The sequence below is a fragment of the Pangasianodon hypophthalmus genome, chromosome 23, assembly GCF_027358585.1.
Source record: "Pangasianodon hypophthalmus isolate fPanHyp1 chromosome 23, fPanHyp1.pri, whole genome shotgun sequence".
Lineage (NCBI taxonomy): Eukaryota > Metazoa > Chordata > Actinopteri > Siluriformes > Pangasiidae > Pangasianodon > Pangasianodon hypophthalmus.
In genome coordinates this window covers 6,091,520-6,118,866 of record NC_069732.1, presented here as the reverse complement: position 1 = coordinate 6,118,866, position 27,347 = coordinate 6,091,520, and the positions used below count along the sequence as shown (strand labels likewise).

At 37.5% G+C, this 27,347-nt stretch overlaps 1 protein-coding gene across 4 annotated transcripts in view; it reads left to right on the top strand.

Moving 5' to 3' along the window:
- The first annotated feature begins 11,383 nt into the window (after nt 1-11,383).
- Nucleotides 11,384-27,347, top strand: part of rapgef5a (Rap guanine nucleotide exchange factor (GEF) 5a) — an 89,275-nt gene continuing 73,311 nt past the window's right edge. For 2 of the 4 annotated variants that reach the window (XM_026929812.3, XM_026929811.3), the window contains exons 1-2: nt 11,384-11,724; nt 25,950-26,000. In XM_026929812.3, the coding sequence (XP_026785613.1) occupies nt 11,578-11,724; nt 25,950-26,000 (198 nt within the window). In that variant the 5' untranslated portion in view covers nt 11,384-11,577. Of the gene's footprint in view, nt 11,725-25,946; nt 26,001-27,347 lie in introns of all 4 variants that reach the window. The other 2 variants (XM_026929810.3, XM_026929809.3) reach the window with 1 other exon arrangement.

Below are 27,347 nucleotides of genomic sequence, written 5' to 3'. Positions count from 1 at the left end.
ATGTTTAGAGAAGTGCTGTTGAAATTAAAAAAAAAAGAAAGAACAACTGGAAAGTGTGCCTCAGTACTAAGGAATGAAGTGAAGAAGTGAGGAACTTGACATCATTTCTTTCTCTTTCACAACTTTTACCCTGTCTTTCTTTCTTTCTTTCTATCTTTCTTTCTTTCTTTCTTTCTTTCATTAGAGCTTCCTTGGACTTTTGGAGGTTTAGATGTTTCATTTGCATGAGTCTTGTGGCTTCCCCCTTGCTTGCTTGCTACATAATAAGAATTTGAAGGGTTTGTCCCTTGCTTTACATTCTCATTCACTAATGATAAAAATAACCTTAACAAAACGATTGGGGTTTGGATGTATTTCTGTGACTCATGCTATATATGCTGTATTTAAACATCCAGATAGACAATTCCTTCCAGACTTACTGATGGCAATCTCAGTTGAGTTTTGAAACTCTTCTTCATGACTTTGTGACACTCATTTCCTGTATAGCTGCTATAAAAAGCACACAGACTTTTGGTAGGTGTGAGGGTTTACAGTTTGCCCCATTCTTGTAAGTACTGAGCTGTGTGATCTGAACTTCTGTTTCTTTTTTACTCTGCTCTGGCCCTGTCTTCACTCTTTGGATTGTGATTTTGGATCTGTCTGCTCCTTGTGATATTTTGGGAATCACTCCTGGACTGCTTTGATTATGATTCTGTTTATTAAACTCTTTTGCACATGGATCCTTATTCTGTGCCCGAGCTCTCTTTGCTACATGTACACTCACTGGCTGACTAAGACACTGTTACCAAAGCCGGCTTCCAACCTGCCGTGAGCTGAGAACACAGGAAACACTGAAATATTTTGAATCAGTCTTGTGGCTTTAAAGGATTAAACTAGACATCATTGGCCATATTTAGGAAATCCAAAAGAATCATTAATAATAAAAAAAAAGAATATTATATGTTAAAAAAAAATAAAGATAAGCTATTGACTGTGTTTTCTGGACTGGGAGGAAGCTTGGTGTCAAATGACATCGATGTTTTCTGTTGAAATCATCAGGCCAACAAGTGCAAAGTGTTTATAAGGAAATAATAGATTAGATTTCACTTATAGATAGATGTTTTGGTTTCACTTACAGCGAATGTGTTTCGTGTTATCTTGTGCGACACATCTGTAACCTCTCACACCCTGTTTTTTTTTTAAACTTATTCTATATACATTTGGTGAGTGTGATTTTTTTTAATTGATTTATCAGACATTCGGTTGATTCTATTCAGTTATGAGGTTCTGTGTTTAATCACATCTGTTGTCTGATTCAAAAATGCAGTTTAAGCACAAAATAGTTCCATCGATGACACGTAGCTAGTTGTTATTTGCTTCTGCATGTGTTCTAAATGGCAGTCGTAATTTTGTACCAAAGTGGGTTTGAAAATCCCAGCGTTCCAGCAGTTTTTTAGATTAGTGATATCTGACTCTTTCTTTTGAACTGATTCTCTTTATTGAATCGGATGACCTGGTTCACAAATCCATCGGGATTGAACTGAAGCTTGTGTCTACAGTGTCTTGTGTTATTTCTTTAAGAATTCTAGTGCAATTCTAATAATCTAACAATTTAACCTCATGAAATTATAACAGGAAACACAACATAGTCTACCATAGGGCTGGGTGATACGACAATATAATATCGATATTATGATAAATTGTCACAATCTGCTTTCTGCTGACTTTTTGTTAAACACATTTAATTACTAACTGATCAGAAGCAGTTTAAAATTTTTTACTTGTATAATTGTAAAATGTGAACATTTTCTTCCTTTTTATTGTTAATTTAAAAAATAATAAAATTCTGATTTAAAAATAAATTTAATATAAAAAATAAAATAAATACATTATGTAAATGACATATAAATCATTGAACAGGATTTTTTTTTTTTTTTTAAATGCAACACTATTGTATTGGCAGGCTGTGAGCAAAGATATGTATCATGATACATATTATGTATTGAAGAAATACTGTAGAGATTCGCGATATGATATTTTGGTCATATAGCCAAACTCCTAGTCCAACATGTTAAGTATGTGCATGTGTGTGTATGTGTGTTTACTTGGATTTGTTTATTACAAATCAAAAGTTTTACACTGTGTCCTATAGTGGACTGTCAAGGCTGTTTCTAAACCTTTGGGATCACAGGCAACAGCCTACTTGGGCCCCCAAATATTTATATAATAAATACTGCATTCTTATGGAGAGTCATTTTGGGGAACCAAAAGATTTGGCTCATATTGGTGAACTGATCCAACTGACCTGATTCACAGAAAAGAGCCACAATTCCCTTCACTGACAAATCATTTGAATGTGGAAAGCAATCATCTGCACTAATGACACATAAATTGATCTATTCATCTATTCTGGAGCCTATCCCAGGGGACTCAGGGCACAAGACGGGGGAAACCCTGGATGGGGTGCCAGCCCATCACAGGGCACATTCGCCCACACACTCTACAGGGCAATTTGGAAATGCCAATTAGCCTACAATGCATGTCTTTGGACTGGGGGAGGAAACCAGAGTACCCAGGGGAAACCTCCAAAGCACGGGGAGAGCATGCAAGCTCTGCGCACACATGGTGGAGGCACAAATCGAACCCCCAACCCTGCAGGTGCGAGGCAAGCCTGCTGACCACTAAGCCACCATGCCCCCGACATAAAATGACGTACATTTTAATATTTTGATTGTTTAGGATGCTTGAATAGTTTGTATCTACTTAATTGTTCTTTATTAAAGAAATATACACTACAGTTGCGCTTTATTTACTGCAAAGCTTCCAAATGCTCACTAGATGGAGCTAAAGCACTAAACTCTTTCCATGAGTAACTTCACCCAGTGAAAGCAGGGTGCGGTGCAGTGATAATGTGCAACCTTTGCAACTGGGCATTATCTGTTTTTTTTTAAACAACCTGTGTAATTCACTCTTTAATCACTCAACATGGTCTTACTGGTATCTGAAAGTATGCTGCATGCTTCAATTCCAGTATTGTTCCTTATGTAATAATGAGGTGAGAGCTGGTTTTATTTAGAAATCTTGCACCGTTCTTGTATTCACATCATCCTTTCTGTTAATCTCCTCTAATCTTTGCTTCTCTCACATCGCATCACATCTTCCACACATCTTCATTAAAATCATTAAAATACATCTAAAACACATCTCATTTGTTACGTCTCGTCTCTTTTAATCTCATCTCCTCACAGCTCATCATGTCTCATCTTTTTGCCTTGTTTCATCTCATCTCATCACATCTCTTCATGTGTCATCTCATCTCGCACTTTCCTCACTCCACATACGTCTTCTCTACATTCTTATCACATTTCTTTGTGTCGCATCTCATCTCATCTCATCTTCTGGTGTCTTATCACATCTCATCTCATCTCATCTTCCACTTTCCTCTCCTTACATATGTCTTCTCTACCATTGCGACTCTTCTCATCACATCACATCTCCTTCTGTCTCATCACATCTCCTTCTGCCTCATCACATCTCCTTCTGTCTCATCACATCTCCTTCTGTCTAATCTATTTATTAATCTATTTGTGTCTAATTTAATCAAATCGTATCACATATACTTGTTTCTCATATCCCACTTTCCATTCCTCACGTCTTTGTATAATCTAATCACATTTTATCACATCGGCAAATCTTGTCATGTCATCTCATCTCATTACATCACATCTCATCTCATCAAATCTTATCACATCTAATCTGATTACGTTTCATTTCATCTTATCTTATCTCATCTCATCTCCTTGTGTCTCATCTCATCTCATTTTATCTCATCACCTCATCCCACATTTTGCTCTCCTCTCTGTCTGTCTGTCTTCTCATCTCATCTCCCACTTTCTCCCACCTCACGTCTTCTCTATCTTCTCATCAGATCACATCTCATTTCATCTTATGTCGTCCCATTCCATCTCATCTCATCACATCTCATTTAATCTCATCTCATTTCTTCACATCTCATCTCATTTAATCTTATTTCATTTTGCCACATCTCATCTCATCACACCTAATCGTATCACATCTGCCTCTCCCTTGTTCTGTCTTTGTATCTTTTCTCCTCACATCACATATCATGTTTATGTCTTGTCTCTGTTCTCTTCTCCCCCTCTCTTTGCCTCCTATACCCTCCACTCCTCCGTTTCACTCTATATTGGCCACCGTTGACCTGAAATTGTATTTGCTGCTCTACTTGCCACTACTTTCTTCAATATTTAATCAAGATATAGTTTGAAGAGCTCTCTCTGTCAGAAAGTGAGGGTGTGCATGTAAAAATGGCTGTGTGCGTGTGCGCGCGCTCGCGCGCTCGTGTATGTGTGAAGCTGGGGATGGGAATTTTATCACCATGGTTTATAGAGATGAAAGACTTTCATCAGCAGAAGATGATGGAAGTTTTTTCCTCTCAGTTCTAGACGTACACTGCTTTTACTCTCTTACTACTTTATTCATGATTTTCCATACTGGTTTTGTTAGTTGGTTTGTTGGTTAGTTTCATTTGTATAAACAAGACTAGTTAAGAATAGTTAACCAGACCTTAACTTGGGTGCTCAAGCAGTCATTCATATTACAATAGCAACTGAAGTAAAACAATGAAGCTTAAGAAGTTTATCTTTTTTTATTGTGACAAAGCTCTTTTGATGGATATTCGCCTCCACATTCCACAATATGGCTTCTCAAAATAGAACCATATTTCAAATATGAACATATTTCAGATAAAATATGCACATATAACAAAGATGTTGGGGTGTGATGCATTTCCTTGCAACAGCACCCAATGTGCCAAGACATATTATGTGCAAGTATCCTGGGAAAAATATCACTGTTGTAGGCAGCTTATGAGAGCGTTAGAAACGACAGATCACAGTAACCTATATTATACAATTATATGATAAGTTTACAAAATCTGTGTAACTGTTAATATGTTGAAGCTTTCTGTACAAAACTATTTATTTATTTATTTATAAATAAATAAATAAATAAATAAATGTCTCCAGTGTCAGTGCTTTATAAAAACCAGAGGTATTTCTTTAACTTTGTGTTTTCTACAAAATTTTGTGGTTTTCATTTTATTTACTTCAAGAGAAAACTTCTTCAAACTGTTTATGGCTTTTCTAACATAATGATATCACGAACTAACTTCTTTTGTGGATGTTCCACAACATTAAATATAACAAGTGGATGAAAAAGTATGATGTTTCATCCTTTACTTGATTAAAAAACTGTGAGCAAATTGATGAGGTATAAGAGGAACAACCACCATCACAGCACCCCTCGCTGATTATTTTCCCATAACAGCACACCCTGCCATGTTTTATTCCTTACCTAACTTGTAAGATTTATGACATCACTTTACCTTTATATTATTATCAGTCAAAATGATGTTCTTTCCAGAAAACAAAAACACCCTTAATTCTGGTTTATTTATAAACTTCTTAAAGAAAAATATGTACTTCCAAGGAATGTGCACTGCTGGAACATTGAAGGTTTATACAGTATGTATTTCTTTGATATTAGAAATTATGTAACTATGAAATTCTCTTCTGGTGAAACTATACAGTTACATAGTGTAAATCTTTTGTCCCCTCAGTGCAAGCTGTGTCCTGTGTGCTGTGTGTTAATCAGGGAACTAGAACAATGTGTTGTCCAGGATTACTCAGCTCCTCTGTGTGAGGTGGTCAAGCTCAGCTTTTCTCACCCTCATCTAACATCTAACATGAGAATGTGATCAGGTCTCAATGAGTTTCTATCCTCTGTTACTGTATGGCTTCAGATTTTGAAACCATTATAAAGTTCTTCTGCTTTTTCAGGTGTACTCTACTTCTCAAAGAAAAAAAATAATTATAATTATTTATAATTCTAATAATTATAAATTATTGGGAATAATTTATCATCAATATTATTACTAAACAACAACAATGAGCTTAATGCTAATAATAAATTATAAAATATTTATATATTATATATTCTGTGCAGTAGTAATAATAATAATAATAATAATAATTTTATATTTATAGTTTTATAGTTTTATAGTTTATATATATATAAAACTATAAAACTATAAATATAAAATTATTATTATTATTATTATTATTATTATTATTATTATTATTACTACTACTGCACAGAATATATAATATATAAATATTTTATAATTTATTATTAGCATTAAGCTCATTGTTGTTGTTTAGTAATAATATTGATGATAAATTATTCCCAATAATTTATAATTTTAGAGTAATAATTGATACAGTAATTAAAAATACAGTGCTATGTAATAAGCACCCTTTTTCCTTTCAAAATTTTATTTTAGTTTATTTCATTCATGTATAAAAAAGTGCACATTATAGATTTATAGCCATTCATTTTCTGAAAATTAAATGTTGTGCAGAGGATTTCATCCATCATTAAAGAATGTAAAATTTCCCTTTTGGAGATGATGCTTATAGCTTTATCTTCTTTAACTGTAAATGAGGGTGCAGTGCAATAGCTGATTTAAGCTATCATGTGAGGAAAAGCAACTCTTCCACAATGCTTCCATACTGACCTGCATGTCCTAAGGCAGAGGAAGCAAAAACAGTCCCTGTATAATGAAAAAGCGCTGTTAATGTGCACTGGAGAAACAGAGACACATCTAGCACTCTCAGGGGGCACTCGTACCCCTGCTGCTGTAAACCGATGGCTCCAGTTTCTGCACAGCATGGTGTTGGATCCTCTACCCTGGGGCCAGCATCCATTACACACATTACTGAGGTTTAACAGTCATTTAGGGTCTGGCTTGTATGATTCCCATTATTGTTTAATGTACAGTATGGTAAATGCTCCAAGATATTAAAATACTGCTCATTCTATTAACAGCTCTCTTTGTGTGTGTGTGTGTGTGTGTGTGAGGGTATGCATATGCTGAGGGAAATGGGTTGACATGGAACACTGAGTATGGTTATGAACGTTTTTCTTTCTTTAGCTTAAAGCTACGTTCTTCTAAGCAGAGACTTTTGCGTTTCTATGTTAATATTTTAAACTGTTTGAAATTACAAATGAACAATACAAAGGCACTAGAGGGAGATTAAAATATGGGTACAATGTTTCCAAAATGTCGTTTAAAATGACTTAGAGAGAGAATGGGCAATATAAAGGGAGAGAAAGAGTAGCCGTGTGCTATAGTAATATAGTGTTAAATCAGTCGTTATTGAATTTCCATAAGAAGGAGATTGCAGCTCTAATATCACTGAACCCTCATAAAGGCCACACAATGCCACTGTTGGGTCTTTCATGGCCCTCTTGTCACCTAACACCATTGTATTGCACCTGAAAATAGACAGGATACTCCCAACCATCCTTTTTTTCCTTGCCCATCCCCCCATACTAAACCTTCTTCTCCCCTTCATATCCCCACCATTGGATCCCTCATGTTCATTGCAAACCCCTAGAGTATTATCTACAAAGCAGCTGTATGCACAGAGGCCATTTTTCACTTTGACAATGTACACGAATGTCACCTGGTTGCCAGCCATTCTGCTGCCTAAGATCTGAAGATAACAGTTTTTGCTGAGTTCACGCATAGTGGAAGTGTGTATCTGTGTGAACAAACTACTTGGACTTTACCATATTACAAATGTTTGTTATAATACACTGTCCTCTACAGAAGAGATTAAATCCCATTTTAGAACATTACAGGTTTAGAGTCTTAACTAAGCTTGTAATGTAAAGACCAGCATGGGCCCAGCAGGGAAGTCTGTTTTAAGGCTTGGGGCTACAAAGCATTTTGAAGGACTACAAAGCATTTCCAACCAGCCATGCATATTTAAGCAGGGCTGTCTGTCAGAAAAGAGCCTCAGGGTTATGTAAGATCTCAAACAAATGAGGAGAATAAAACTCTAACCAGCTAACTTTCTAAACTAAGCCAGTTCCATCTCCGCCACTAAATCCAAAGCAGACCCCAAACCAGCAAATCTACAATTCCAAGCCAAAACCCAAAATATCTACCACAACAAATCTAAGCCAGACCCCAAAACGTCTACCACACTAAATCTAAGCCAGATCCAAAAGCATCCCCCACACTAAATCTACAAATCCATGCCAGATCTGAAAGCCTCTATCACACCAAATCTACAAATCTAAGACAGACCCCAAAGCATCTACCTCACCAAACCCGAGACAGACCCCAAAATATCTCCCATGCCAAATCTACAAATCTAAACCAGACCCCAAAACACCTACCACACCAAACACAAGACAGACCCCCAAACATTTTCCACACTAAATCTCAGCCAGACCCAAAAGCAACTCCCACATAAAATCTACAAATCTAAGCAAGACCCCAAAGCATTTACCATGCCAAAACTACAAGTCTAATCCAGACCCCAAAACATCTATCACACCAAATCCAAGACAAACCCCATAAGACATCAAATCTGCAGATCCAAGCTGGACCCCAAGGCGTCCCCCACAGCAAATCTAAGCCACACTCCAATATATCTAACACATCAATTCTAAAGACAGACCACAAAACAACTACCATACCAAATCTAAACACCAAAACATCTACGCATCAAATCTAAGACAGACTGCAAAACATCTATACAGCAAATCACACCATGTCAGACCCTAAACCAGCTAATACATCAACACACAGCCAGACCCCAGAACAAAACATTTAGTTCACTAACACCAAAACAACTACCACATTTAGGTGAGATTAAACACACTAACATCAAATTGTCATAAGATCCTTTTTTACCTTAAAGTCTAACACCATGATAATAATGTTAATGGGTAGCACTATAATGGGTAATTGGTAAATATCTGTATAATCTGTGGCATAGAATTTGAAGCATTGAAGAATTTGCAGCTTGAAGCACTGTTGCAGTGCAGCAGGTCAAATTCAGTACTGTAATATCTTAAGCTTTGAAACACATATAATCATGTACACAGTATAATAATAATAATAATAATAATAATAATGATAATAATAATAATAATAATAATAATAATAATAATAATAATTGAAAGGTGTTTTTCATCATTTGTTGAAACACTGAAGTGAAGTGAAGTGACTTGTGGCCAAGTATAGTGACCCATACTCGGAATTTGTGCTCTGCATTTAACCCATCCAAGTGCACACACACACACACACACACCGTGAACACACACCCAGAGCAGTGGGCAGCCTTTTTTTTTGCTGCAGCGCCCGGGGAGCAGTTGGGGGTTCGGTGCCTTGCTCAAGGGTCTCACCTCAGTCGTGGTATTGAGGGTGGAAGAGAGTGCTGAAACTTTAGTTTATGATTAATGTGACTTTAGCCAGCCACTCACCCATTACCTCTGGATATAAATGATATAGTTTGTGTTAATAGCCAATTATATATAGCTAATTAAATATTATTTATCAGGTATTGTGAAATAAAAAAGCTTTTAAGCCAACCAGCAGCCAGTAAAGTGGTGACAACTTATTTGCTTATCAGACTGAATCTGTTCACATAATACATTTTTCCTTCATTAGGTGAATACTTTTAAATGGTTGGTTATTGTAATGCTAGTATTCAGATGTAGAAATATTGAAGTAGCAAAAATGCTTGAGCTTTTGTTTAAGCTTTAACGTAGATCTATAGTGTTATGTAATGTAAGACACTCAATAAGAGGCCAATGTAAAGGTTAAATGAGACACACATTGATCTGAACAAGCGTCTAATGACAGGAGAACAATCATTCTATGCTCTGGTGTTGTCCTTACGCAACAGACTGATTACCAAAGCCCTAAGAACCCAGAGGAAAAGTGGATCTATATGGGTTGTCTGATGCAGAGATTTTTAGTTCAGTCCACAAGAACTCTTAGTTAGTCCACATTTTATTGTGTTTCATCTACAAACTCACACTGGCCAGGTAATCCAGACTACATAATGCTGATTACTTGGTAACAAGAAAATTAGCAGTATGTGGACTGGCTGTCAGACCCTGAAGACCAAATGGAGAACATCAAAGCAGTGGTGTCCAACCATTCTTGGAGATCGACCACCCTAGCACATGCCACCCCTTTGTGTGCCCTTGCCCTCTCTTTGCAACTGTATGTCTAAAAACCTGGATACATCACTGTATTTACTGTGTAGATTGAGTGGTTTTACACTCTGAGAAAATGTCGAACCCTTTAGGGTACTTTGATTGTCCCTCCATGGAACAACCAAAGAACCCATCAATTTTATATTTAAATGTGTATGATCTGTATCAGGCTTGGTAGATTAGGGTTGGAACTAAAACATCTAAGTTAGGGAGAGCACCATAAACTGGGAATTGGGAGGGTGGTTTTTAGGGGCATCCTATCATGTGTTCACTACTGCAACTATTGCAATGTATTATGAGTCTTCATAAATTCATTTGATAGTCTTTTGATATGCTCTACTATGATTAGGATGTCGACAAAATGATAAAACACCCCCCCCCCCCCCAAATATAAAAAAAAACTACACTATAGAGTAAGCACAATGGGATTCCCATGCTATTTATTTATTTATTTATTTATTTATTTATTTATTTTGAGAATTGAGGTGTCAAAGGGGGGCTAGAATATACTAAGGGCTGGCACCACCAAATTACAGGACTAGGTTGCCTTTGCACATTATCTAATAAATGATTGGTCATTAACGGGTATTGCTGTATTGGCTTTTGGCAGCAGTGTGGTGATGTTTTTTTTTTTTTTTTAGCCTTGTCACCTCTCAGCTCCAGGGTCCCTGGTTCAATCCTGAGCCCAGGACACTGTCTAGAGCTTTGCCTGTTCATGTGTCCATTTGGGTTTCCTCTGGGTTCTCCGGTGTCCTTCAGCTCCTGACAGCATGCCAGTAGAGCCAATGCTCCACTAAATTGTTTCTAGGTGTGTGGGTGAGTGTGCATTGTGACCTATAAGATGGACCGGTATTCCATCCTGGGTGTATTCCCAATTTGCACTCAGTATTCCAGGGATAGGCTCTAAATCCAGCACAACCCTGAAATGCTTACTGAAGATGATTGCATGAATGCTTTTTACTATTACATTCCTCTTTACTAACTGTTTATCCTGAACAACGAGTTTGTTATGATCTAGGCAGCTATGTCAGCAGTGGCAATACGGGTAAACAGCAATAGGACTATAAGACTAGTGCCACCCACGTGACCACACCCCTGCGTGACAGCTTCGATTTTAGTCCAGGTGCAAAACATTAACCTGTATATTCAGTGCGTAAAACATTGATGTGGACCAATGAACTGCTGCAAGAGGTAGAGACGCTGCCAGAAGTAAAACCCCTGAGGCTGGAGGACAAGGTGGAAGTGATGCATGGCTGCTTCCTGCTGCACCTGTAACACCACTACCCCTCCACCTCCCTCCGCCCACCACCACCCCACACACACACACGCACACGCTCCTCACTACGCCGCGCTCCCGCACTGTCGCTCTGATCAGGGTGGAGCAGGCAGCCTCCGCCTCCTCCTCCTCCACCTCGGCGTCAGCGTGCTGCGGGAAGTCGCTCGCTCCCTCGCGGGGAATGGTGGTCGGCGGGTGAAGCTTCTCTCCGCTCAGGAGACATGGAGGACTCGGAGAGCGCCGCGGATGACGGACTGCTGGCCACCTGGCGATGGAGCCGCAACGCGCGGGAGCAGGTACAGCTGAAGCAGAAGATCAGAGACCTGCCCGGTTTACTGAAGCACGGCTTGCATCTGAGGAAGAAGAGCGTGAGTACTGCATCTTAATTATTATTACTAGCTAGGACTATTTTTTTTTTCTGTCAAGCAAAACCATTCAGTGCGTTTGAAAGCTGTTCACCCTTTTCTGAGGATCAGTCGCCCCCGCGTTCATTTAAAAGGACACTGGCACAATCGCCTTATTAACAGCTTTTTACGCGCGCGTGCGCACGCAGTTCTGCGCCTTGTAATAAATTATTCATTAATTCATAGTTCTGATTGATTTAGTGGGAATGTGAGTATGGGAGAATGCGTTAACGCACAATCCGCTGTTTTGCAACCGCCGTAGCTAAGGCAACAAGAATCCTACACACACACACACACACACACACACCTGACGGCTTTTAGCTGTCGTTTCTCCCTAACTTCCTCATCACGACGCTGGATGCAGCTGAATACCGACTCCTTGGTTTTAATACCAGACTGAATCTGTTTTGATGAAGAAGACATTTCTAGACATGGTGGTGTGTGTGTGTGTGTGTGTGTGTGTGTGTGAGCGAATGCCTCCGGTAAACAGACATCTCCACCTCGTCATTTTCCCTCATGTAAATGAGAGAAACACTTAAACACACAGCGACTGTCTTTAAGGTCATGTTTTTGCAGTGACATTACGCAGGGACTTTACCCTTTACCTTCCAAACAATATTTTAATTTTCCTGCAATTTAGCTGAGAATAACAGGCAGGAAGCAGTGGATGCATGCTCAGGAAGCTATGGCTACGGAAAAACCGCATACTATCATACTACCATACTACTGTATTACCATACTGTCATACTACTATACTATCATACTACTATATTACCATACTGTCATACTACCATATTACTATATTACCATACTGTCATACTACTATATTACCATACTACTATATTACCATACTGTCATACCACTATATTACCATACTATCATACTACCATACTGTCATACTACTATACTACTATATTACCATACTGTCATACTACCATATTACCATACTACTATATTACCATACTGTCATACTACTATATTACCATACTATCATACTACCATACTGTCATACTACCATACTACTATATTACCATACTGTCATACTACCATATTACCATACTACTATATTACCATACTGTCATACTACCATATTACCATACTACTATATTACCATACTGTCATACCACTATATTACCATACTATCATACTACCATACTGTCATACTACCATACTACTATATTACCATACTGTCATACTACCATATTACCATACTACTATATTACCATACTGTCATACTACTATATTACCATACTATCATACTACCATACTGTCATACTACCATACTACTATATTACCATACTGTCATACTACCATACTACTATATTACCATACTGTCATACTACCATACTGCTATATTACCATACTGTCATACTACCATACTGTCATACTACCATACTATCATACTACCAATCATACTACCATACTATCATACTGTCATACTACTATATTACCATACGATCATACTACCATACTAGTATATTACCATACTATCGTACTACCATACTGTCATACTACCAATCATACTACCATACTATCATACTGTCATACTAATATATTACCGTACTATCATACTACCATACTATCATACTACCATACTACTATATTACCATACTATTATACTACCATATTGTCATACTACCATACTATCATACTGTCATACTGTCATACTACTATATTACCATACTATCATACTACCATACTACTATATTACCATACTATTATACTACCATATTGTCATACTACCATACTATCATACTGTCATACTGTCATACTAGTATATTACCATACTATCATACTACCATACTATCATACTACTATATTACCATACTATCATAGTACCATACTACTATATTACCATACTACCATACTGTCATACTACCATATACTGACATATACCAGTATACTGTCATACTACCATACTACCATACTACTATACTATCATACTACTATACCACTATACTATCATACTATCATACTACCATACTACTATACTATCATACTACCATACTGCCATACTATCATACTATCATACTACCATACTGTCATACTACTATACTATCATACTACCATGCTGTCATACTACCATACTACTATACTATCATACTAAACAGTATGCATACCACCAGTAGCCTGGTATTTTACATATTGGCAGTGTGCTGTTTGGGGCACGTCTTATGTTTAATGAGTTGTTAGTATTTACCTTGCCTATGATCGTTCGTATTTATTTATTTAATGGATATCAATTTACAAAAATATGTAAAATACAAAAAAGTTACAATTAGCAGAAAAAATTACCAGTGATGATGGATAATGTTTACCTTTTTCCCCACTTTTAATTCATTCATTCATTCATTCATTCATTGAATTAGTCATTTATTTATTTAACATGTAACAGCCATAGATTTGCAATCACCAGTTACAAATAGCAGGTTAAAAGGAACAATGATGTCAGAAATATAATTTATAGACCATTCTTTTAAAACATGCATAAGAACATACATCATTTTTTTTTAAAAAAAGTATGTAACATTTAAAATAATGTCATACATTTCAACAGTTTTTAGGCTGTTCTTGTTATTTGCCAAATGATCTAAAATCTATTAAGATCAAAGTTGGGGATTATGAACATTTTTGCACTTGAGACATGTAGAGACAAAGGTTCAACAACAAGATGATGTAGTGACTCATACTCCACTTGACAAAAGTTAAAATTGCTTTAAATGTATTCTAAAACATTCCTCTCAGGGGTAAAATGTTTTCCTGAAGAAATCATGTTATTGATTTAGTGCTACATGTAGGGTTTTCCCACTCTGATCTAGGAACAGGGTAGGTACAATCTTTCCCTCAAGACCTGCACGATTTATCAGTTGTTAATCATTATCACAATATTTGCAGTGTAAAACCCAGTGAGCACAAACAGACACAAATGTACACTCTCACAATCTAGAAATCATAATCCCTTCCTCAAAGATGCCTTTTTTGTGTCTTTTAAATGGCTTTGTGTTTAGTACACTGTGAGTAAGTCCTCTAACCAATTAGTAAATGTTTTATTTTGTGCTCTGAGCCTGCTTCAGATGAGTTTCAGTGGGTGTTTGGATGAGTCACAGCCACTGCTCAATTTAAGTGGAGATGCAAATGAGTGCAAGTAGGAAAAATGACAAACATTATCCCCACTGTGAACCTGGCATTTTCCCGCTTTTCAATTTCCTTTGGATTTAGCTTGATCATGTAAGATGTCCATTACTGATATTTTTAATTTGCATTTGTGTGTTTTACACAACAGCCTGCTTTGGTTGTATCGGTAGTTACACCAGCAAGTTTCAACTGGGAAAATCAGGAGTGTAGTGTAAGCAGAAATGCACAGTGTTGATGTTTTGGGGAGTATGTTGTTGTTTTAAACCTTAAAAATGGCAAAATGAACAATACAAGATCTATGGACCTTGTTTAAAAAATAAAAACTGGCATCTCTAACTGGAAGTAACCTCTGAAAGATGTCAAGTTAAACTTGGAAAAAAGTGCAAAAAAGGTACAAAATTGTCCATCGCAGTCAGAAAGTTCATATCGTGAAAGGACACAATTCTTTGTACTTTTCTTTGTAAGACTGTAAGGCATGTTTGTAGGGAATAAGGTGTTTTCGTGCACCATAACCCGTGTAATAGGCGTCCTCATGAGGCAGCAAGACGCGCCCTCGTGGACAGGTGCACCGGGCCGTGATGAGCAAGTGGCTTTAAAACAAAAGCTGGACCATCTCACTCGTCTCACACTCAAGTCTTTAGGTAAAAATGTCAGCTGCAGTTAGTCAGTGTATGCTGATTCAATCCCAGCTAGTGCTGTGCATTTCCATGACCTGATGTTTGTGCTTTTCCTGCTCATTATCTGTGGCCGAACAGAATGTTCCCCCAAAGCGATGCAACCTAGGAGCATCATGGCTTTTCCTCTCCTGTCCTCTCCTCTTCTCTCACGCAGTGTCAGATCAACCGCTTGATGTGTTCTAGCTTAATTACATGTGAGAGTACATGTTATTCGGTCTGGGGATGATTGTTTTGCAGAGTGTTGAGGGTGTGGAGTTTTTAGTATCTGTTGGAACTTGTGCTGCCATTGTATGGATCATTTCCAATTTTTATTTTCCACATGGCTGAGCAAGAAATTGACAGTATTGATTAGCCTGAATAAATGACTGAACATTGCATAACATGGGCAGTACTCAGAGACTGAGTTCTCTCTTTTTTGTCGTTTGGACAAGTTGGCTGTAAATTGATTATTGTTTTAACTTTATCTTATTTTAAAGGTCCGGATCCATCATTAGTGCAGAAACAACATTATAGGTTGGGGTAACTTCTGTGGAGACTTTGTAGTGTACACAATCTCCAAGATACTCATCTCAAACATTGGGTCATGTTTGAGATTATCTGAGAAAGAGAAGGGAGCGTTCAGTCACACAGCTGTGGCTTTAACTAATGCTGGATTTGCATCAATATTCTGTGTGTATGACTCAGAAAGCTCTCAGTGCAGTACTGTCATAATTATCATGTATATATATTGATACAATTTCATATATATTTTCAAAATTCTTGACTTTGTTCTGGGGAAAGTAAAGAACAGCACACTGAATCTTGTATTTGTACAGTGATGAAGACATTCTTATTCGTATTCATGCTTGTATTTTTATTTACATACATAAAGCAATCACAATACATCACATGTTTTCATGGTATGTGACATGTATCATGATATTTATTTATTTTCCAGAAAAAAAAAAACTAGAGTCACATTTAAGTTCCTTATTCAAAAATGTTACAAAATTTTAGACGCACCACAATAATCTAAACCTAATAATAAACAGATTTGAGAAACATTTTGTTATGCAAATAAAAATAATAATAATTGTTGGTATGGTGAAGGTTTGGGAAGGAGTCTCCAGTGTCAGCACTTTGTAATAGTCATAGATAAAGCTTTTCATACATTTTCCATTATGGGGAAGTCTCAAAGGAGGGCTTTGCAGTTTCTTTGTAACATGACAAGCTGCTGTTTCTTGTTTTATTAAAACAGAGAAAAATAAGAGAGGCTGGTATGAAGTATGATGTCATTCTTTAATTAAAATTGGAATCATTGACAAATTGCTGTGTATAAAGTGAATAAAACGCTTGAGCCACATCCACATCACATTGTTGATTAGTTTCTTTCAACAGCATGCCCCCAAGTGTTTTACTCCTTATATAAAGTACACAAAGAATTCCATGTAATGCATGCATTATTTATGGCAACATTGTGTATAGCACTTTCCATATATATTTCATATACAATACTTATAGATGTAATATTTCGTATGTATTAACTTATGGAGTTGCAATTATTTTTTTTTAAATATTCTATACTGATAGCTGATAGGCATGTGTGGGGAAGGTCAAACATGATATAACTGATTAGTTATTTTTTTCCTGCATGATGTCAAAATTCAGAAGATGGTTAGAGGCAAAAGCAAATGTGTTCTGATGGAAGTTTAACTTTTACATGATGTGTTGATGAATAACGAGTTTTGGTTTCAAATTTTTCAGCTTTTTTTTTCAGGTTGTCTTTTTAAATGGACGAGCTGTACCAAACACAGTCCTACATACCCTCACCATTAATATTCAAAACCCCGCCTTGCATAATTGTAGTTTCATCCATTAGTGGGCAATTTTGAGGTTCCGTCTCATTTGACTTGATTTGAAGGCTCTGTGCAATTAGACATTAGAAAGGACAATGGTTTCATTTGATCCATTAATCTGTTTTATTGAGACGGGAGAGTAGATCAGTTTTAGGCTGTTAGTGTCGGCATAGATGTTTATTTATAGCAAATTGGATATTGGAGATTCTTCAATGTTTTATTTTCTAATGAGTTTTAAAATAGACATATGATTCCTGTAAAGGAAACAGGGAATGAAGTTGAAATAAAGTTACCTATAATTGAGATCTGATTATAGGCATTAAGAGGTTTATATTACGATACTGACATTTGCAATCTGCCGTGCAACATGGGGCTCCTTCTGCTGAAAGATCAGCGCTCAGTGCTCAAGCTTTCATTCATTCGCTAGCATGAGGAATACGTGAGAGGAAGATGAAGCTGAAAGCATGACATATTCGACACCAGAGAATCTAAGGGATTGAAGATTATATATAAAAAAGCTGAGCTGGTCGTTCTTTCATTTTATTCGAAACCTTTCCAGGTATTTTTGGTATGCTGGATATCTTCATGTATGTGTCTCCGTGTCCTGGTGTGTGTATGCCGTGTGTATAGTGGAGTGTTTGTTGCGTTCACAGCCAGGTGGATGTCGTTGATGCACTTCTCAAGCGGATTTCCTGTACTTGTTTGCCGTTTGATTTTCTCGATCTCGCTCATGCTCACGCTCATCTGACGTGACAGATTTATTCGCAAGTCGTGTCGCTGCAAGCAGAGTTTGTGTGTGTGTGTGAGCATTCGGAGCTCCAGTGCTGAGCTTCACTGAGCACTCTAATCTGAGAGTAATCCATTTCTCACAGATAATGACCCACACACCCACTGCACTCTGCATGCTGCACACAGGAACACGCTCCTCACAGAGGCTTTGATGTCTGCACATAGATAACAGCACCAGGGTGCCCCTTTTCTTCTTCTCTCTTCTTGCTCACCTTCCATTGTTTCCTGTCCTTTCTTGTATCTCTCCTGCTCTTACTGTTTTTTCTCTCAGTGTGAATCCGACACTCCCTAGTCTCCCCGAAGTGCACTATGCAGTGCCTTTAGGTTTGTGTCAAAAAGGAAGCTTTTTCAAACCCCAGACTCTGGTTTTCTTTCACACTCCGTTCTCATTTCTCATATTTCTGATTCTTTCACACCTTTGATTCTCACATACCCAGCTGCTTTTTTCCTCTCAGCGACACTTTCTCTGTTTTAGAACCAGGCTACAACTACAGCTGGCTATGGGCAACAGCTAAAATGTCAGTCTTCTATACAAACAATAGCTCTGTCTAGAACAAATTGGTCATTTTGTTCGTCTTGAATGTAATGTAACAGTGATGTAACAGTGAATGTAACAGTGTAAGTGTAATTGTATCTATCATGCCTTTAAAGGTGTGGTCTGCAATATTTAAAGTCTGTCTTGACTTGTAAAAATCATATCATTTCAAATTTACCTTAGAAAAACAGTCATTTTCAATGTTGTCATTCAATGGATTCAGCTAGTTTCTGCATTTCAGGCTTCTATTTACATTTTTACAGCCTAGAATTTAGCTCCGTCCCTTTCTGAACCCAAGCCACTCAAGTCCACTCTCTTTTCCTTAAAATGCAATTTACAACACACACATGACCTGCGTTATATGCAGCCTAATAATCTGTTTGTAATCTGACTAAAATGTATGCACCGCAATCAGAATATCTTGAACTGACTGAGGCGAAACTAAATGACATTTCTATCAGATAGAAGGAGATGAATAATCCTTTTTATAATACATTAATTAGAAGAATAATAGCCATGTAAACTTTTCTGTCTGATTATTTTCACTTTCAGACGCTTTTTACGATGCACTCTTTGTGCAATAAATTGGGCAAGTAAGAAAACATAGTTCATGTTACATGTTTAGCAGTGCGATTAAGCAGCTTAACGAGTTGACTGGTTTCACATGCTCCTTGTTGTCATGGTAACGTTGACACTAAACCTCGCTCCCTGCATGTTCATAACTAGATCGGATTACATACGGTATAACATACATACAGTATAAACTGAAACTGTCTACAGTTTAGGATACGTATAAACAGTTCATTTGGAGTCTGCAATCGGAATGAGTTTATACGGATTGGCTAAAATCTTTGCACGTGAAGATATTGCATAGCCGTAGTTTCAGTAGAAGAAATGGAGTGAGAATGGTGAAGGGGAAAGAAGTGTCATTGTTTTCAGTGCAACTGCAGGTCACCTCACAGGTAGCCAGGCAACTGCTTTAAAACCGGGGAAACCACATCATACATACTGTGCCACAAGCTGAAATTTACATTACATTTACATTTACATTTACATTTAAAGCATTTAGCAGACATCCTTACCCAGAGCAACTTAGAGAACATGTACAGAAATGTACAAAATGTACAAAACATTCTTGGTCTAAGAATATTATAGAGCTAAAACTCTCCTAGAGAGAAGTTCGTACAGCTATAAAACAGGGTGCAGGTACAAAGGAGAGTCTTGATGCACATCTTCCTTGTATCTTCAGTGCTGGTGGGTGAAATCGTGCCGTGCTGTAGGCTAAAGTGTAGAGTGGGGGATGAGTGCCTTCAGGTAGGTGGAGAGTCTGGTTTCAGTTTGTAGGCAAGCGTCAGTGTTTAAATGCCAGTGGAAGGAAAAAAAAAGCAGTGGGTTCATGTGGGAGTACTAAACGAAATCAAGGACATAATTAACTATGTTCCTTTCATGAAGGTCACATGGGATCACAGATTCAAATTAACTGAAAAAAGCATTGAAAACTGTAAAGCTCTAAGCTAAACATAGGTAAATTGAGATACCTTTAAAAAAAAACCTCAAAAAACTAACTGGTGCTATAATGCGAGACTCTCACTGGAGAATATTCGCTAAATATAAATAGTAGTTTAAATAGTAGAGCCTTAAAATAAGATTTTAAATATAGCTAGCTAATTTTATTTAGCTAAAACCCTAGTGACAGCCTCTAATTAGAACCAGCTATGTTATTTACTAGCAAGCTAGCGTTACAGTGACAGGCTGTCTTTGGCGTGTGCTAGCTAAGTATAAACAGCTAGCTAACTAATAGAGCTGCAAAATAAGGTATTTAGGCTGCATCTAGCTATCTGGTTGGTGTCAGACATTTCAGGTTATACTGAAGGTTTAATACTGGTGTAGCTATAAATAAATAGCTAAATTGCTATTTATTATAACTAGCTTGGTTAGTGTTAAATAAAATAAGGTATGAAATAACCTGCTGTTAACCATCCTACCTGGCATTACAGTTGGGGTTGTCTTTAGAGTATGTAAGCTAAATATATATAGCTAGCTAACTAATAGAGCTATAAAATAAGTTATTGAATATAGCTAGCTAGGTATTGCGAGCATAAGACATTTCTGGTTACACTGACGTATAAACAGTTAAATCACTAGCTAGCTTGGTTAGTGTTAAACAAAATAAAGTATTAAATAAGCTGCTGTTAATTATCCTAGCTAGCATTACAGTAAGAGGTTGTCTTTGGAGTGTGGTAGCTAAATATAAATAGCTAGCTAACTAATAGTGCCACAAATAAGGCATTAAATGTAGCTGTTTGGTATTAGATATTACTGAAAGCTTAATACTAGAGTAGCTAAACATAAATAGCTAAATTGCTAGCTCACTTGGTTAGTGTTAAAAAAGATATTAAATAAGGAATTTAAGAAGTTGCTGTTGCAGTGGCTAAACATTATCCATCCACATACCCTAGCTAACTCAAAAAACATTAGGGGTTCTTTTGTATGAGTCATGGTCACCGCACCGATTAACTGGAGACACGTTTGATGACGAGTTTAAATGCATGTAGTTGACATGCTGGCAGGACACAATCCAGATATAATCCAGATGTGCAAAATAACCAGGTGTAAGGTAATGCTAGTCATGATTCGCAGGACTGGAGGAGAGAAAAAGAGAGGGGGGGGATGATGAAAGGTAGAGGAGGATGAGTCCTTGACGGAGAGGAAGCTGATTATGTGCGCCGTGTGTGTGCGCCAGCCTGTCTGTTTTCCTGTAAGATCGCTCTTTCGTGTGAAGACTCTCCATTTGATGCTTTTGCTGTTCTATATCTTTGTGCTTGAGTAACCAGCCTGTGTGCTTCAATTCCCCCTCAACCCAAACACTGTCTGCTGCTCTCGCTGCCAAGCTTTGTGCCCTCTGCCCACAGCAAATCAATAAAGAGCTGAGCTGACACACACACACACACACACACACACACACCTTTTACACAGCAGCCAAAACAAAGCCCACACATGCTTTCGTGTCCTCAGAGATGACTCTAGTCCAGAAGAGATGTTGCTCTGTTGATATGATCTCTCTGTTTCTCTCTCTGTCTCTTTCTGCTTCTGTGTTTGTATTTCAACAGTTTGTTTTAGAGGGGCACCTGATTTAGCCTTGAACCGGGATAGTCTGAATTTAATCCCACGCTTTCCCATCAGATTTTTACAAATTCTCAGAATTTTTTCTTCCTTCATCAGCAGACAATGTAGCTGTTTGCCTCACACCTTATACATTAAGAAAGAAATAAAACACTTGGGCCTGTGCTGTTATTAGAAAATAATCAACAACATGGTGGGATGAAGGGGAATTACTGTTACCACTCCAAAGTTAATTATTTTCCCATAACAGTACAACCAGAAGTGTTTTATTCCTCTTATTTGCCATTTTTTTAAAATTTACCTTTTATCCATTTATAGTTACAGTTAATGCTGTGGAACATGTGCGAAACAAGTTAGGTTCTCTTATCACTTTCATTATAGCAGCTGTTCCATTCCCTGATCACTCTCTCATCAGCTTTTTTTTTTCTCCCTTGATGGTAATAAGACTTGAAAAATCCAGATGAGAAACTGCAAAATGCAACGTCTTCCGTCCTGAAGACTTTCCTGTGTCAGAAAACCTAAAGTTACAGCGTTACTTCTGACTGTTACAACGTACTGATACTGGAGACTCCTTCCAAAAATGTCTATAAATGTAAATATAAAATAAATGTCTCTACATAGAAATCGTCACCATACCAACAGTTCCACATGTTTTTACTGTGTTTATGTGGAGCATCTACAGTACAAGTCCCTATGTAAGCGGCCAGAGTTACTGTCAACACCAGCTGACCAACCAGAATCAAAAGTTCAACAGTGTTGTGATATAAATAATAAACAGTATGCTTAACAAACATTTCTGCAACTCCACTCATATTTCTTTCCATTTGATCAGGTTTCATTGTGTTTATTATGGTATGTCTGTCATAGGTTTATGCTCACTTTGGTGTAATCAGGGTTTACAATTTTTTTAACCAAAAGATTTGGCAATATTGCTTATTACCACTTATTACCACTAACTATCTTCTACTACACCAGAGTATGGTGAGAGGATCCTTCCACAGCTCAGTTTCACTCTTGATAAGCACACAGTAAATTTGAAACTGTATGCACATGGCTGGAGGTGTAAAAAACTGAATCATGAAGTGCACTTGCCTGGCTGAGCATCTGGGACAGTTAGTCCAGCATTAATCCAGCAATCGTCTGCAGTAGTCTGTGGGATGTTTAGAGAAATTGGAACAAACGATCTACTAGCTTTCAGTGAGGACATGAATGAATGAAATGGATCAACAATGGATCATTAGAAAGATCTAGAAGAGTGATACTGATTTTAAAAGACTGTTTGTTTCCCTTAGTCAGTTCAACCGTGAAAATGCTGGTCATGTAGAAACATTTCATGTTTTCTACGAGGAACATAAAACATTTGGAAAAGTGCTACACAGTATACAGTACTGCTTGAAAATCTTGTGAAGAAATTCTGTAAAGCATATTCTGTATCGACTATAGTAAAGTCGATTTTTGGTATGACCACACTGCATTTAAAGCTGCGTCAGTTCTATGAGGTACACTTGTGCAGTTTTATGAGGAAATTGGTAAGTTTTTCCAGGCATCGTGGAGAATCGCCCACAGTTCCCCTGGACAATTTGGCTGCCACACTTGTTTCAGGTTCTTGCTCCTATACAAGACAGCCTTCAATGTTTTTTTACCTTCTCACAGTGCACTGGCTGTCCATTCCACCAGCAGAATGGAAATCATCTTATCTGATATTTTCAGTCAGGATAAACAAATTAATTATTTTATCGCCAAAAGTCTGTAATAAGATTAGTCCGGACACTGTTGGGTTTCTGAGTGTAGAGGATTGTGATTCTGTGTTTAGCTGCTGGTGAGCAGGGCGATGGGAGAGGGGGAGGGGTGTGAGCCCCCTGCTGGCAAACAATTCACACCTCTCCACAGTAACATTGGTACAGAGATAAAATAGACAGCACAACTAAAGCTTTGTTGATGATAAAACACTGTATACAACTGCCACAATAAAATAACATTTAAACCTAGTAGGCTAGGTAAAACAAGAAATACTTACGAAAAACTGCAAATTCTTAAAGCCCTGAGTGTCTATTTGTTTGAGTCATTAACCACAACTGTGGAGTGTGATATCACAAAAAAATTCAGTGCTGAACGCCGGCAGCCTCTGGTAAAAAGAGTTAAAATGTTACTTTCTTTAATTGCATTCAAACCTTTCTTTGTGATATTTATTTTCAATGGGAAATGAATGTTTGGAAACCTAAAATTTGCTGCTTTTTTTTTTTGCTGACACCGTAATGCAGAAGACATAAACATAAAAGTTAAAAATAAATGAATAATAAACAAAAGTTATGTAAAAAAAATTAAACTTTTGCACAGTACTGTATATTTCTGAAATCTAATTAATTAATTTTTACAGAACTTTTGTTTATTAGGGTCCCTGGAAGACTAGTGGTTAGGCCACAGCGCGCTCACCCCTGTGGCGCAGGTTCGACTCCCGGCCAGGGAACCAACCCCAGCCACTGGGGTTGTGTACAACGGTGCACTCTCAGTGCCAGTCCCAAGCCTGGAAAAATTGTGGACGGTTGCGCCAGGAAGGGCATCCGGCGATAAAAACTGTGCCAAAGCAAATATACGCGGACCAATGATCCGCTATGGCGACTCCTGATGGGAGCAGCCGAAAGAGGAGCAACAACATAACTTTTGTTTATTGTTTGTTTTGTTGGGGGTGTTGTCGGGAGCCTTAACATACTAACCATTGTGAGCATACTGTACTAATACCAAAGTAATGCAATTTGATCTGGGGATGGTGCCACCTGGGGGCTGTGGAGATGGCTTGGGGATCACATATGGGGAGCTGTACTGTAATGGCTTGGGACTGCGATTGCTGTAGTGGCTTTGGAGCTGCAGTTGCCACAAGCAGCTTCGTACTCAGGACTCCATCAGTGAACAGTGGGTAGATTTTAATCAGCCGGACGTCTTGCAAAAACTGTGATGAATTTATTGGTTGCACAATTGCACTATTTGTCCATATAGTACACAATAGAAGGGATTTATTTATAATCGCACTATCCGTTGCACCCAGATGAGGACGGGTTCCCTTTTGAGCCTGGTTCCTCTCAAGGTTTCTTCCTCATATCATCTCGGGGAGTTTTTCCTTGCCACCGTCGCCACTGGCTTGCTCATTAGGGATACAAATAAAATTGAATTGAATTGAATTGAATTGATCCGAATCTGTATCTGTTTAGTGCTCAAAATATTCATACTTGTATTCGGGTTTAAACCTGAAGTGGGTGTGACCTAAACAGGAATTTTTAAAAAGTTAAATATCAACCCTCACACTGCGCCTCTGGGAATGCTGGAAAACCCTAGAAATGCCAGCGCCGTCTGTGAATACTGGCTCTGACAGTTCCTCATTGCTCCAGTCTCTACTGCAGATATACGCAGGACTGCTTTTGTAATCCCACTTACACAGTTAGTTGGTTCTATTTCCCAAAATATAAACCAACTAGTAGCCTAATTTAAAGCACCCTGTCCAGGCAGTCACTAAGGATGTTGTAAATGCATCACACAGTGCTACTAACACGTTTTTGTTAATAAATGGGATTTTTCTTTGTCCTGCGAGCTTCATATCTGACTGCTTGCGTCCACATGAAAGTAAAAACCTACCTCTCACATGATTTCATTTGTTGCATCTCGAAGCACAACCAACTTCGAGTCTCAGCCATATATCCTATGAACTTTTCTGGCAAGCTTTCTAAAAAACACCTCCTATTCGTATCTGTATTTGTACCCATTTAGAAGATATTATCTGTTCAGTCTGAGTAGCATTTGTATATTCCTTGATGCAGGTACAATATTCAGTGTTTATGCTTATTCATATTTGTATAGCAACTATCAATATTGTCCGTTATTTGTCCTCTGCAAATGAATGTGGATTATTCTCTTCAATTCTACATGCTTATTATTGGGCACTGTTGTGTTTTTCTCCGCTGTATGTATAGAAGAATAGGAGGTGGTTTTAGAGCACTTGTTTGGTTTGGCCATTATCACATTATCAGTCTGTGGAAACTGAACTGTACTGTTTAAATAGCATTATGACTCTGTTTGTTTTTATTGATTGTGTCTTGGCAGCAGTCACCTGACACCGTCCCCGGACCCAGCGCTGGCGTCCACAGCAAATCCAAGGTAGGCTACACCTCTTCTATACTACTTGTGTGGTTTACAGAATTGTGTTAAAATTTTGCTTCATTAAAAATGAAAGTGGTGAATCAAAATAAAAATAAAAAGTGGACAATTTCTTTCCACCAGAGTCATGATCTTGAAAACTTAGTTTGTAGCAAATGTTATGAAGTTAATGATTTATACTCTACTTATACTTATTAATATATGAATATCCAATGAGACTAGACAGTCCTCAGCCAAATATGATTGGGTCTTAGTATCCACGTAGATATGTTTGGATTTGTTTGGATGTTTTCATGCTATTTTAATGCTAAATGGCAATGTGAGCACTAAAGACTAAAAAAGTGTAGTGCTAAAAGTATTCATTTGAGTATTTATATGTGATTCACAAATATAATATTAAGGTAGAATGAATACACTGAGCACATGAGTCAGGTGTGTGTGTGCATGTTTGTGTGTTTGTATACTCAGTGCCCTGAAGTTTAGTAACAGACAGGATGAAGTTCCTCTCTCAGTTTGACCTAGATATGGGACCTTGTGGGATGTTTGAAAATTTTAATATCAAATATCTTGAAGGGTTTTTAAGATAACTGTAAATTGGGGTTGATCAGAGAAAACAAGTATGAAAGGAGATTATAGTATTTCTTAAGCAATGCTGGACCAAAACCAGGATTCAGCTACTGGGTGGAATTCCCCTATAAGATAATTAATCATGTCACAGTCTTTCCCTGTGTTTATTAGCTAACACAGTATATCTTTCTGTATACTGTGTGTTTAGCTGTCGGCTTGCTTGGCTTGTTTCGGATACAGTAGATCAGTGTTTGCGTGCTGAGTAGCTGCCAAAAACATTTAGGCAAATAAAAGTACTGTTATGCAACAAAATTATGACTCCAATAGAAGTAAAACAGTTTTCTAAATAGATCCTTTTATAAGAGCAAGAAATTATCTAGTGAAAAGACAACAGTAGTAGTGTGTTACCCATTACACAGGTTTACAGAACTTTTTAGAGCAAACTGTGGTTTTAATGATGATAATAAGATAAAAAACATTCAATGTCAATAAGACAAAACTCTGGATTATATCATAGCTCTCAGTTCTGATTAGTCTGGAGATGTTTATCAGGAGAGAGGGCTTTGTGGTTTCTCAGTAACAAGGGAAATAGCACTGTTTTTTGCATTGTAATGCAAAAAAGTGACAATTTACATTGTGGAAATATGTGAAATCAGAATTCTATTAATTATGCATGTAATGTAATTGCATTGTTTGAGCACCAGAGGTCCCAATCTGTGCATTCCACACAGTTAATATGTATAGACAGCACACTGGTCACGTGATGACGTTTTTTTGTGG